Here is a 14,233-nt window from a genome sequence, read left to right as displayed (position 1 = left end):
CCTGCTGAAGACTCACCTGTACTGATCAGGTACTACGATTCTACCATTGTCATCAGGCCTCTGAAGCATAATGCTTCGAACTGGGTTTAGATGTTGGTAGTACATTCATTAGCCTATCCTAGCCTGATTTATCTGATTAATCTCTGGGTATTTTACACCTGGAGGCAAAGTTCTGCATCTAAGGAATGAGACCATTAATCTCAGTTGAAATTTCAGGGGAGGGTATAGAGAAAGAAGAGTCCTACCACGGATTGAGCATTTACCATGTGCCAGGCACTTTACATACATTTTGCATTCGGTCACACAAGTCTTTAAAGTTGGTATCATTTCTATTTTGCATGTAATGAAATGGAGACTCAGAGTTTTAGTGACTTGCCTAATTAATTTTTTTAAAGGCAAGTGATGGGTCCAAGGGGAGGGGAAAGTGGGCACTGTTGAAATGGTCTTACCCAAGCCCCCCCAGGATGGCAGTGTTGATGGGGAGAGGGGCATCTGACATTCCCCCTCTTCCTCCTTTGAAATGCAGATGGGCATGTTATGGGGAAAGGAAACCACTTGGGACCATCAGTAGCCCTCACATCTGTAGCCTAACCAGCTAATCACATCAGCTCACCTGATATCCCAACAATAAGCAGGGGTTATTGCAGGGCTGGTGGGTGAAGCAGGCTGCCTTTGTAGTGCTTTGCAGTTCTTTCTCCACTAGAAATCAGGGGGCCTGACTTCGACCATTCGGACCCAGCTCTTACTACTTGTGTAACATCAAGCATATAGTTTAACCTTTCTGAGCCTCGATTTCTTCACCTATAAGATGGAGGTAATAATCCCTTACCCACCAGACTGTACACTCCCAAGTAGGTCAAGGACCTTGTCTTTCTCCATGTCCCCAGACATGACACACAGAAAGGATCAGTAAATATAGATTGAAATGAGCTATCAGTTTCACAGGATTCTTGAGAAAATCAAATGAGTGGGAACATTTGTACATACCACACAGATGTGATTCTTGATGCAAGGCAGAGAGAAACCTGAGGGTAGGGGGTATGGGCTCAGGAGAGGCTTAAAGCGTGAAATGGCTAGAGGCTGAGCACTGAAAGCAGAGTGCCTCGGTGTTCTTTCCTGGCCTCATTCTTCTTGGCTTCTGATGTTTCTGCCTCTACAGTCGATTTAGTTATGCTCAGAATTTATGGTCAGTGGAGGAGCAGTCACATGTGCCAGGTCCTAAGGGCACTGCTTTAATTCGGGCCTTCCCGACTGCTCATTCTTTCAAAAAGTGAGTATTGCAGGCCCGGTGCTGTGTAATGACGACAGAGATTTGAATCAGACCTTACCTCGAGAAGTTCCCGTTATGAGGTAGGAGACAGGTAATGACAGTAACAGTAAATAGGCGGTGATAAATAGCCTTTTTTGTTCTAAGGCATGGACAAAATTCTAGGGAACAAGAGGTGGAAGCTGCCATAACTCTGTTTGGAGGTACCCCAGAAAGAGAGACAGTAGAGCTGGACCTCAAAGATGAATAGCCATTCTGTAGGCAGGGACAAGAACACTCTAGTCACAGCGAACTGTGTGCGCAGAGGCGTAGCCACTTGAAGGAGCCTAGCCTGTGGGCAGAAGTCACTGTGGTTAGAGCCCCCAGATAAGAGAGTGGTGAGGGGTGAAGCTGGGCTGGATCTTAAGGGGCCTTTTATATCTGGCTAAGGTACTTTGACTCTGTCTTGTTAGCAGATTAAACTTCAGTTTCCTTATCTTTAAATAAATAAGTAATAACTAGTTTTCTTGTGGGGTTGTTGTGAAAATTGAATTAACAATGTAAACTACCTAGCATAGTGCCTGGTGTGTAAATAGTGTTCAGTAAATGTTAAGCAAGCGTATGATTGGTCAGATTTACATGTTAGAAAATTCTCCCAGTGCCTTGTAGAGGGTGGATTAGGTCAGTGGAGACCAGAAGCAAGGAGACCAGGTAGGAAACGTGCAGTAATAATGAAAGATGAAGACAGTCTGACCTAAAGCAGAGACTGCTTTATGATGAGGAAAAGGAGGAGGGATCTGAGAGGATTAGATAGGGGCAGGGGTGAGAAAGAGGAAAATAGAAGTATGACTGAGAGATTTTTGTTACAAGTTAGGTATTTACTAGGTAGGAAATAGCACATAAAGACAGGCAGTTTGGAGGGAAGAGGGAGATTTCTATTTTGCACATGTGCCTGTGAGACATCCAGGAGGAAAGGCAGGCCTGGAGTTCAGGATGAGATCGGCTATAAAGGTAGGTATCTCTGGGAACAGACAAGAACATCAAGGAGACAGGGGAAGGGAGAGCCACACAAGACAGAGCCCTGAGGATCACCAGTACATGAGGGCAGGGGGAGCAGACGCGCCCACGGCGGAGGTGGAGGAGGGCCGACGAGAGAGATGGGAGCGGCAGGGTTTTGGGGAGTGGTGGTCAGCACCCTGATGCTTAAGTCCAGCACAATGTGGACTGACATGTATTCGCTGGCTTTAGCATTAGGAGGACAGTGCAGAGGTGGGGATGGAAAGCAGCTTTCAGTAGGTGTGGGAACCAGTGGTGACTTTTCCCCCTCAACTGGGGAGACAGGAAGGGCTGACATTTACTGAGTACATGCTATGTGTCAGGCACCATTCTAAGCACTTTTTATATATAATGTCATTTAACTCTCAAAACAAAAGGTACAATTATTATATCCATCTTACAGGTGAAGGAACAGGCACAAAGTGTGAACTTTTGTGAAGGTACCATCTAATAAGTGACAGAGGTTACTGTTGGAGCAGGACCCTTAGAAAGACAGGTGGTACTGGGCTGAGCAGGGGATCTTGGTGTTTCAGCACACCCTGGGCACCTCACAGCCAAGCTGACTGTCAGGCTGAGAGTCCTCAGCAGTCAGAGCGCAACAGCAAATAGGTCCTACCTCACCGGGGCCTCTGAGGAAGGCTGAGGTCAAAGGGTTCTTTCCCTTCAGGATCTCCAACTCCGTCCCCACCTCTGTAGAAAAATCAGGGACTGGAGCCAAAGCAGGAAATGATGTATTTCATTCATTCAGTAGATATTTATTGAACATCTATTGAGTATTTATTGTGTATCGGGTACTATGCTAGGTGACAGGAATATAGTATGAAAGAGAGCTCATCTTTGCCCTCCTCGAGTTCGAAGTCTAGCATGGAAGAACAGTGATAGACCAATTTGCATCAGAACCATACTTAGCTTATTGAATAGAAACAAGTAGACCATCAAAATAGTCACCTCCTTCCCCTCCCAAACTGAATCATTGCTTTGACTGAACAAATTTGCGGAACACTGTGTTCTCAACACAGTACTGGGTACCTCCAGAGGATATGGAGAAGTGCAAGATACAGCGCCTGACTTCTAGGGCTCATGTGCAGGTGGTGGATCAGCTGTGCCTACTTATACAGAGCCCTTGTTTCTGGATGTAAGCACAGAACACCCAGGAGGGCAAGCCCTCCTTCAATGCCAGGCAGCACCTTCCAGCCTAAGATGCTGCCCTGGAGCCACCTTCCCACCCCTACCCTGTCTGTCAGGTTTTGGCCTGTAGGCCCTCAGCAAGTATCACCCAGTGCTTGCTACCTGCCAGCCTCATGGGGCTCTAGGGAGGTAGTGAGGTGACTGAAGGAAATACACCGCCTCTGCCTTTGAGAAGCTTAGGGAATACTGAGGGGAACAAATTGAGAATCATATCAGACTAAATAAGCATTAGCTGGGCTTCCCTGTTGGCACAGTGGTTAAGAATCCACCTGCCAATGCAGGGGACACGGGTTCAAGCCCTGGTCCGGGAAGATCCCACATGCTGCAGAGCAGCTAAGCTCGTGCACCACAACTACTGAGCCTGCGCTCTAGAGCCCGTGAGCCACAACTACTGAGCCTGCCTACCACAACTACCGAAGCCCTCACGCCTAGAGCCCGTGCTCCACGCAAGAGAAGCCACCACAATGAGAAGCCCGCGCACCGCAACGAAGAGTAGCCCCTGCTTGCTGCAACTAGAGGAAGCCCATGCGCAGCAATGAAGACCCAACGCAGCCAAAAATAAATAAATAAAAAAAAAAAAAAAAAAAAAAAAAGCATTAGCCTGTGTTTCAGACTGGGCTCTAGACTAGGAAAAGAGGGATCACTGTGCCTGAGACTTAGAGGAGGGTTCCGGGAGGAGGCAGCATCTGAAGTGACCCATAAAGTATAGACCAATTTGTTAGGAGTTTCAGGGCCTTCCAGGCAGAGGGAACCACTTGAGCAAAGGATTCATGGGCAGGAATAATTTGGAGGGAAGCAAAGGGGTGGTAGAGGTCAGAGGAGATGCTTGTCTGGGGAAGATTTCTAGGTATTTGTGTCCCTTAACTACCTTTATAGCCCAGAGCCCATTGTGGTGCCCAACTTCTTTTTACCTCCCCAGCAGTTGGAGGCCTCCCTGCGGATGCTCTCTCTCTCTACAGCTTTGCCACCACCAGCCACAGCAGATCAGGTAAGAGGACACCTGGCCGACCTCCTGTTTCCTATAGAGTCATCATCTCTTTCATGAAAGCATACAGAAAGCAGAGTGGCCCCGGCCATGCTCCTGGAAAGGCAGCAGCAGTGGTCACTCTCCAAGCTTGTGCTGAGCGTATCCTGTGGGCCCAGCAGTGGGAGGAGCTCGAGAAAAGTGAGGAAGAGCAAATGTGTTAAGAGTAAGGGCATCATGACAGGTAGAAGAAATAGCACAGAAGTGTAAAAACAGGACTCAGCTAAGAAACGCATACTGAGTGCTGTGGGAGCTCCAACTAAGCAAAGATGGGTTTGAATGGAGGAAGCTTCAAACAAGAGATCCCACCTCGGGAGACCGTGGCAGATGAGTAAGGTCTGGATGAAGAGAGTAACAGAGTGTTAGACCTATTTGTTGTTTACAGAATACCTCATAACTATTCGTCATGCAGCTGAGTTAGGTGGTTGGAACCTTGGCGCAAATCCTAGCTGTGCTCTTTTCTGCCTTGACACAGCACTGGACCTTTCTTGCAGGTGGCACGGAAATAATATCTGCTTCTCTAATCATTCAGCATATATTTACTGAGTACCTGTGCTATATCAGGCATTGTGCTAGGTGCTGAGCATGCAGTAGTAAATAAGGCAAACTCCCTGTCTTAACAGAGTACAAACAGTAAACAAAAAATATTTACAAATTGTGATGAGTCCTAGATGTTCTGAGAAAGAACAGGCTTTCCCTGAGGAGGCAGTGTTTAAGCTGAAAACGAGGATCATGGTGGTGCTTGCCAGGTACCCAGCACTGTCTGAAGAACTTTAGGTTAACTCCTTTAATTCAGCAACCTGATGAAGTACATACTTTTATCCCTATTTTAAGATGAGAAAACTGAGGCACAAAGCGATTAAGTAACTTGCCTCACACAGGTAGTTAAGTGGTAGAACCAGAATTAGAACCCAAGCAGTCTAGTTTCAAAATCTGTGTTTCTAACTACTGTGCTGTACTGAGGAGGAGACACAAAGCCCCTGCCTCATGGAGCTTTTGTTTTATTTTATTTTTAATTCCCCTTTTTATTATTTGGGCATGCAGTTTATAAGAGTAAATGAAATCTTGGAGTAAATTTCTATTGGTTGTACAGTTGCGATGGTTAGGCTCATCTCATCTCACCAACAGTCCAATGAAGACTTTTTTTCTTTTTATTTAATTTTTATCTTATATTGAAGTATTGTTGATTTAAAATGTTAGTTTCAGGTGTACAGCAAACTGATTCAGTAATACATATACACATATCCATATTTTTTCAGATTCTTTTCCCATATAGGTTATTATAGAATATTGAGTAGGGTTCCCTGTGCTATACAGTAGATCCTTATTGATTATGCATTTTTTAAAAATATTTATTTATTTGGCTGTGCCTGGTCTTAGTTGCAGCACACAGGATCTTCGTTGCTGCGTGCAGGATCTTTTAGTTGAGGCATGCAGGATCTTTAGTTGCGGCATGTGAACTCTTAGTTGTGGCATGTGGGATCTAGTTCCCTGACCAGGGATTGAATCTGGGCCCCCTGCATTGGGAGCACAGAGTCTTAGCCACTGGATCACCAGGGAAGTCCCGATTATCCATTTTATATATAGTAGTGTGTGTATGTTAATCCTAAACTCCTAATTTACCCCTCCTCCTGCCACCTTTCCTCTTTGGGAACCATAAATTTGTTTTTGAAGTCTGTGAATCTAATTCTGTTTTATAAATAACTTCATTTGTATTGTTTTTTTTAGATTCCACATGTAAGTGAAATCATATGATTATTTGTCTTTGAGTTACTTCACTTAGTATGGTCATCTCTAGGTCCATCCATGTTGCTGCAAATGGCATTATTTCACTCTTTTTTATGGCTAAGTAATATTCCATTGTATATATGTACCACATCTTCTTTATCCCTTCCTCTGTTGATAGACATTTAGGTTGCTTCCATGTCTTTGCTACTGTAAGTAGTGCTGCAATATATATATATTGCAGCACTAGTTACAGTTGCACTATATATTGATATATATCTACAGAGAAAACCATAATCCGAAAGGATACATGCAACCCAATGTTCATTGCAGCACTACTTCACACACACACACACACACACACACACACACACACACCCAGGAGTGGGATTACTGGATCATATGGTAGTTCTATTTTTAGTTTTTTAAGGAGCCTCCATACTGTTCTCCATAGTGGTTATACCAATTTATATTCCCACCAACGTACATTCCCACCAACAGTGTAGGAGTGTTCCCTTTTCTCTACACCCTCGCCAGCATTTGTTGTTTGTAGACTTTTTGATGATGGCCATCCTGACTGCTGTAAGGTTGATATCTCATTGTGGTTTTGATTGGCATTTCTCTAATAATTAGCCACGTTGAGCATCTTTTCATGTGCTTTTTGGCCATCTGTATGTGTTCTTTGGAGAAATGTCTATTTAGATCTTCTGCCCATTTTTTGATTGGGTAGTTTGGGTTTTTTGATGTTGAACTGCATGAGCTGTTTGTATATTTTGGATATTAATCCCTTGTCGGTCACTTCGTTTGCAAATATTTTCTCCCATTCTGTCGGTTGTCTTTTCGTTTTGTTTATGGTTTCCTTTGCTGTGCAAAAGCTTTTAAGTTTAATTAGGTCCCATTTGTTTATTTTTGTTTTTATTTTCATTACTCTAGGAGGTGGATTGTGGAGCTTTGAAAAAAACAATTTCAGAGAATAATACATGCTATGAGCAAAATGTATTAGCTTATTTGTTAATTATAATAGCCAACCCCTATGTAACGCTTACCGTGCACTAGACATTATTCTAAGCATTTTACATGTGTAAACTGATTTAATTTTCCCAAGAACCCAATAAGAGGGGTACTGTTGTTATCCCCATTTAATAGATGAGAAAACTGAGGTTCCCATACAGACTTACAAGGTATTATAGTTTCTATTCTGTAGAAACTGAGACACATAAAGGTTAAGTAGGTTGTCACCTACCCAGGGTCTCCCAACCAGTATGACTCCAAACTCTGTGCTTTCCGTTGTGCCACTTTAAAATCATGACACTTGGCTTACGGTATATTTTTCTAGCTAATTTGCCTTCTTTATATAGGTTTCATTTTGCAGTTAACGTTTAAACATTTTTTTATGCTCTTCCAGGGCCTAATTTGATGACAGATGGGGTCAGTCCAGAAGTATCCTGGGAGCCTAGGGGTAGAGTCCTAAAGAGAAGCCATAAGATGTCCAGTTCTTTTACTGGTTTCCTTCCCCACTTCTCCCCCAGCTTCCCCAGCATCATTTTGAGGACACCTCATTTCTTTGGCACATTGATAAGTCTAAATTCCCACACATCTCAGTTTTTATCAAATTTGTATTCCTGTCCTAGAGGAGGAGAGGTGCCAGTCCCCACCAGAAGCTCTGCATTTCCGTGGCCTTATTTCTACTCTGGTTCAGGTCACGAGTTCATCTCCTTCTATTCTGCGTCTTCCCTTGCATGCCCCATGTATTCACGTCAGCACTTATGCTAGGATAGCAGGGCTGTGTCCAGCACCAAGCACAAGCTTTTGAACAAGACATCTATGACATGAAATACTGAATCTGCGACGTGGCTAAGTGATCTTGGGCAAGTAACTTGACCTTTCTGAGTCTTGGTTGTTTTTAAAGTAACATCAGGCTAATAGAATTCTTACCTAATAAGAGGATGACAAGAATTACCCTAGAGGAAAAACGCAGACACTGTTAGTTTCCTTTCCCTCTTCCCCTCCCAGCCAAGTGGGTGAAATGTGAGCGAGATGTGCCTTGTAGGAAGGGAGGTCTGTGAGTCACTGTGTCCGAGCTGTCAGCTCTCAACTGCCAAATGGAACTGCTGTTCCTGCTTTTGTGTTTCTGCCTTCATGATGTGTCAGCTCCTGGGGGGACTTATTATCTTTCATCTATTAAACATAAGATACAAAGGGTGGGAGAGGGATGTAATAATGTTTACTTCAGTTAAAGGGCAATTCTAGTTTTGAGAAGGTAAAGTCTCATACACTTTGTAGCCTTTTTTCTTTCTTGCCCACAGCAAAACTCCACTGTTTGTCTGCTGCTCTCAGGAACACCTCCCTCCTCGGGACCTTATTCAGGGTCCTAGTTAGGGTAGCCAGTCATCACAGTTCACCCGAGCTGTCTCATTTTCAGCATTGAAAGTCCCACGATCCAGGAAACATCAGGGTGTTCGTCGTCCTCACTGGTGATGAGCCTTTCTCACTACTTGATGTGTTTGTAGCAGCACGTTTTCTGCAACTTATGCTCTTGGCTTCATTCCTTCTTCACACCCTGGTCTCAGTTTATTACCATTTCCCTTCAGCATGAAGAACTTCCTTTAGAATTTCATGTAGTGCAGACCTACTGGGAGCTGATGCTCTCAGCTTCAATTGTCTGAAATGTATTTTGCCTTCATTTTTCAAAGATATTTTTTCACTGGATATAGAATTCTAACTTGAATTGTGTTTGTTTTAGCATTTTATTTATTCATTCATTCATTTATTTTTAATTTTGGGCACACCATGCAGCTTGTGGGATCTTAGTTCCCCGACCAGGGATTGAACCCTGGCCCTCAGCAATGAAAGCTCCACATCCTAACTACTGGACGGCCAGGGTATTACCTGTTTTAGCATTTTAGAACTATCACTCCACATTCTACTGACCTCCATTGTTTCTGATGGGAAGCAGCTATCATCCTTATTGTTATTGCCCGGAATGTTATGTGACGTTTGTTCCTTGGCTACTTTTAAGATTTTTTTCTTTGGTTTTCAACAGTTTGACTACAATGTTCACAGTTGCAGAGGCTGGGAATAGGATGGGGGAGGAAGAGCACATAGGTCTATTCAACAGTATTAACAATGTTTTAGTTCTTAGGTTGGGTTGTGGGTTTATTGATGTTCATTTTTATCATGCTTCATAATTTAAATATGTTAGTATTCTTTGGTATATTACACCATGAAATCACAAAATCGTATGTAATTTAAATTTTAAGAATGGTTGAATGGTGACAAAATGGAGACACCAAGTCCTTCCATAGATTTGGCTGTGAATATGGATCAGAAGTATAGGATAGCGGGTGGGGTAGCATCTGAGATAAGGTAAGTTTTTTTGGTTTTGTGTTTTGTTTTGTTTTTTTATTTGGGAAAGGCTTCAGCTTTTTCTGTACGGCAGTGCAGTGACCAGTAGAGAAAAGAAGAAGGGGAAGATGCAGGAGAGGGAGAGAATAGAAAGACTAGTCCCTGGATCCAGAGCACATGTGGAGATATTAGCCTGTTGAGAAGAAAAAGAAAACTCACCCTATAGCATACAGGCAGACAGAGAAGATGGGTGCTAAAGCAGATAGGATTAGACTTGGTGACAGAGTTTCCCATTTGATGGAAGCTTCTATTTTCTCTTATGTCCATTTATTTATTTATTTATTTTGGCCATGCCATTTGGCATTCAGTATCCTAGTTGCCCGACCAGGGATCGAACCCACACCCCTGGCATTGGAAGCACAGAGTCCTAACCACTGGACTGCCAGGGAAGTCCCTGTTTTCTCTTCTGTCTTCTATTTGTGGTTATGTTTCAGGCACAGTCAACAGCTCAAAGTGAGAGGTGGGCAGGGGAAGGCAGGAGCCTTGTCCTGTACCCCCAACTTGAGGATTCCATCTATTTTGCCTCTTCCTAAGGCTCAGAAGGCTGAAGAGGAGCATTTTGAGAGGCTGACTCTTCTCACCCAGTGTCCTGGGACAGCTATACTTAGCTCACCTGGCTCTACCACAAGATCTAAGGGAAGGCCTAATCCTTCAACCACACTGAAAAATGCACCTGAACCCAGGAACCTCCCAGACAGTCTCCATTTCTAGCATTTGTGAAACAGGTGTTTTCCCCTTTTCCCCACAGTATAGTGGATACAGTTCTCTGTGTGACCTTCGTCAAGTCTTCTGATTTTTCTGAGTCTGTGTCATCTGTCAGATGGGGTTATCAGGCCTCAAAGCATGGTTGCACTGAAGAGCACCAGGTGTCACACAGATAGGGTATAGAGGCCAGCTCTCAGCCCCCCTTCCTCATGACTGTTTCATCTTCTGGTTGTCACCTCTTCAAGAAGAAAAGGAGGGAGGAGGATGACGGGTCTAGCAGGACCATCAAACAGCCATCCAGTGGCACCTTTGAAATTCCTTATGAATCAGTCAGGTTCTGCTGCCTCTGCTTTCTCTTTCCTCTTTGTGATACAGTAACTCTTCAATGGGACAGCTCCCTGGTTTTATGTATAGTTACTTCTGATTCTGTTTGCTTAGCTGCCAGGGGCAAACTAGTTTTATCAACTTCTCTAAAAGGGGAGGTAGAGGATGAGATCGCACTAATGTACATGTTGTTTTCCCCAGACTTATGTCTTCTGCTCTTGTAGATGTTTCTTTGGGGAAATTTCAACCACTTCAGTTATTTCAGTTACTATTACAGTTCGATGACTCTCAAATCCTTATCTTCAGTCCAGACTTCTCTGCCATGCTGCAGACACACGTGGATCCACCTACATCCTAGAAGTGTTTACTTGATGTTACAACAATTCAGCACATCCAGACCTTGAGCTTGTCATCTTCCTTTGCACACCGCCTCTACCGCTGGCATGCCTTATCTCAGTAAACACGACCACGGTCATGTAGTTACTCCTGCCAGAGCATGTGTGTCGTCTTCCCCTCCTCCTACACCTTTATCCCCCACAACCCACCATCACCAAGGCCTGTGAATTCTGTCCCCTAAATATCTTTGAATCCACTCACTTCTCACCATTTCATTATCTAGCCCCAGTTGTTTCCCCCATAGCTGTTTCTAACTACTCTTACAGCCACACTTTCCCACCACCATGCGTCTCCATGCTGCAGCCAGTGTGATTGGCCACTGTAATCTGACTCTTACCCCACTCTGCCACCGGAGGAGGGAGGGACTCTTCAAGGTTGTCAAAATCCAAAAAAACCCTCCATATTCCTAAACCAGTTATTAAATCTGAGTGCCCAGTTTCTTTGATCTCTCAGCGGCATGTGACACAGTTGATCTCTCTCCTGTAAACATTTTCTTCACTTGTTTCTAAGGCATCAGTGCTTCTTGGTTCTCTTCTTCCCTAGTTGGCAGCTCCTGCTCAGCCGCCTTTGCTGGTTCTCCTTCATTTCCCCTACTTGTTAATACGGGTGACCAGGGTGTGGTCTTTAGACTTCTCTATTTACACTTACTTTCTAGATGATCCTGTCTGATCTCAAGGCTTTAAATCCCTTCTATATGCCGAAGACTCATAATGATTATCTTAGCCCAGACCTCTCCTCTAACTCTAGGCTCATATGTCCAGCTGCCTACTCAATATATCCAAACTCAACTCCAGATTTTATTCCTCAGCTCTGTTCCTCGGTCTTCCCCATCTCAGTTAATAGATATTCTATCCTTCTAGTTTAGTTGTTCTTGCCAAAACCCTTGGAATCCTCTCTGATGCCTTGATTTCCAGTCCACCAGGAAATTCTGGCAGCTCTACTTCTAAATTCAGATCCATCCACTGCTCACCACTCCTACCATTACCTGGTCTAAACTGTCATCATCTCTTGCCTAGATTGGTGCAGGAGCCTCCTAACTTGCCTTTCTGCTTCTACCCTTGCCCCCATTCCCCATACAGTATCCTGTTAAGTTTTTAAGACGTTAAGTAAATCATCAAATAAATCATGTGACTTCTCCACTCAGAACCCTCCAGTAACTTACCATCGATGACTAGGAGAGCCCGAGGTGGGTCTGAAGACAGGCAGGCCAGAGAGTAGGAAAGTAGTTTGGGCCTCAAACTTGAAATGTACATCTTTCAGCAAATTACAAAGCCAGTAGTCCTGAGCTAGGTGCAGAAGTAGACAGAGAAGGAGCTGTGGTGCCTTCCCCCGCCAAAGCTCACAGTTCCCCAGGGGACTAAGTTTTATATGTAAGTTCCACCAACTCCCCCAAGTGCCCGTCGTGCTTAAAGTGCTAGATGTGGTGCCATGGACCCTCTTCAGGGAGGTCACAGTTCCTTGAGAGGCACTGGCCACCAAACCACTCACTAACTTTCTCAAATGACATTAGCCTATATTAGTACTTAAAACAAAGAGAATGAGTACAGGGAAAGAAAGAACCATGTAGGGTGGCATGAGTAGAATTCAGCAAAGATGAAGGAAAGGCTTGGAAGGCTGTGGATTTGGAGAAAAGAAATCTCTCAGAGAATCAACAGAATGTGGTAACTGGGAAGTACGAACAGGATGTGCTAGAGAGGAGGTCAGAGCTGGGGAGAGATCAGCCTGGACCAAAGCAGTCAGGATAGGAATCAGAAGTAAAGAGCAAGAATCAACCTGTCATCTGAGCTCCTGGACTAACCACAGGCCTGGGGCCAGATGCTACTGTTCATGAGGAGTGTGTGTAGGAGGCAGGAGGTCGGCAACAAGGCCAGGCACGAGTGTCCCCTTGAAAGCCTTGAGTTGTCCAAACCCCCCGCCCAACCTTAGAGTTCTCACCTCCACTTGGCCAGACCACAGTGTTTCAGACATCATCGGGATCAAGGTGCTCCAGGCAGCTGGGGAGCTGAGTCAGCAAACCTGGTTTCTTTCTTTTTTTTTTTTTTTTAATGGCTGCGTCGGTCTTCATCGCAGCGCGTGGGCTTTCTCTAGTTGCGGCGAGCAGGGGCCCCTCTCGTTGCAGTGCGCGGGCTTCTCAATGCAGTGGCTTCTCTCATTGCAGAGCACGGGCTCTAGGCGCACGGGCTTCAGTAGTTGTGGCACACGGGCTTAGTTGCTCCATGGCATGTGGGATCTTCCCGGACCAGGGCTTGAACCTGTGTCCCCTGCATTGGCAGGCGGATTCTTAACCACTGCGCCACCAGGGAAGCCCAAACCTGGTTTCTTGCCCTGGCTCTGCTGCTGGCCTTCTGAGGTGCTGAACAAGGTCTGAGGAGGCAACACGGACATAATTTGTGGCTATACGTCGCTCTTCTCTCCTACCAGGCAGTTTTGTATAGCGGTTAGGCACATGGCCTCTGAATCCAGACAGCCTAAGTTCAGAGCTCAGTTTTGCCACTTTCTAGCTGTGTAACCTGGTGCAAGTTACCTACCTTTTCTGTGCTTCAGTTCCTTTATCTGAAAAATGGGTGAAACAGTACCTGCCTCCTAGAGCTTGTGTAGGGTTAACTGAGTAAGATGTTAAGTGCTTAGAGCAGTTTTTAGCACATGACATAGTAGGAACTATATGAATTTTAACTATTGTTATTTTTATCATCATTATTATTGAGACAACTTCCCCTCTTGTGCTGTTACATTCTGGGGGGACTAGTAGGAAAAAAATGCTAAGGGATAGGGACATCATCAAAAGCTTAGCACCAGGCGCAGGGAGCCGCAGGGACCCGGGAAGTTAAACCCCACAGGGCAGCCCCAGAAGGATGGAGAGCATTGCTCAGGGCCCTAGCAGTTGATTGTGTGCTCAGTTCAGACCCTGAGTTAGAGGCCCAGGATGACCCACTGCCCCCACCTAAGGGTGGTAGAGCCCTAGCCTCAGAAGTCTGTGGCCTGCCTGCCTTTGAGTCCTGAGGCTGCTTCTTTTCTCCCAGGAGCCCAAAGAATTCTTCTGTCCCTTGGTTTCCCTTCCCCAAGCCCAGAGCCATCTAAGAGAAACACAGTCTTGGTAGAGGAGCCCAGTCCTCCACAAAATCACCAGACCAGATGGTTGGAGTCCAAGAGAAGTTCCTGAGCCT

The 14,233-nt window shown here is 44.9% G+C and overlaps 1 protein-coding gene across 1 annotated transcript in view; it reads left to right on the top strand.

The window, feature by feature from the left end:
* Window positions 1-14,233, top strand: part of C2CD3 (C2 domain containing 3 centriole elongation regulator) — a 135,478-nt gene that overhangs the window by 116,187 nt on the left and 5,058 nt on the right. The window contains exon 32 of the mRNA XM_007448088.1: window positions 4,367-4,478. Within this exon, the coding sequence (XP_007448150.1) occupies window positions 4,367-4,478 (112 nt within the window). The remainder of the gene's footprint in view (window positions 1-4,366; window positions 4,479-14,233) is intronic.

The sequence above is a fragment of the Lipotes vexillifer genome, unplaced genomic scaffold, assembly GCF_000442215.2.
Source record: "Lipotes vexillifer unplaced genomic scaffold, Lipotes_vexillifer_v1.1 scaffold640, whole genome shotgun sequence".
NCBI lineage: Eukaryota > Metazoa > Chordata > Mammalia > Artiodactyla > Lipotidae > Lipotes > Lipotes vexillifer.
Note: the sequence above shows the minus strand (reverse complement) of the source record. Positions and strands in the feature narration are given on the sequence as shown.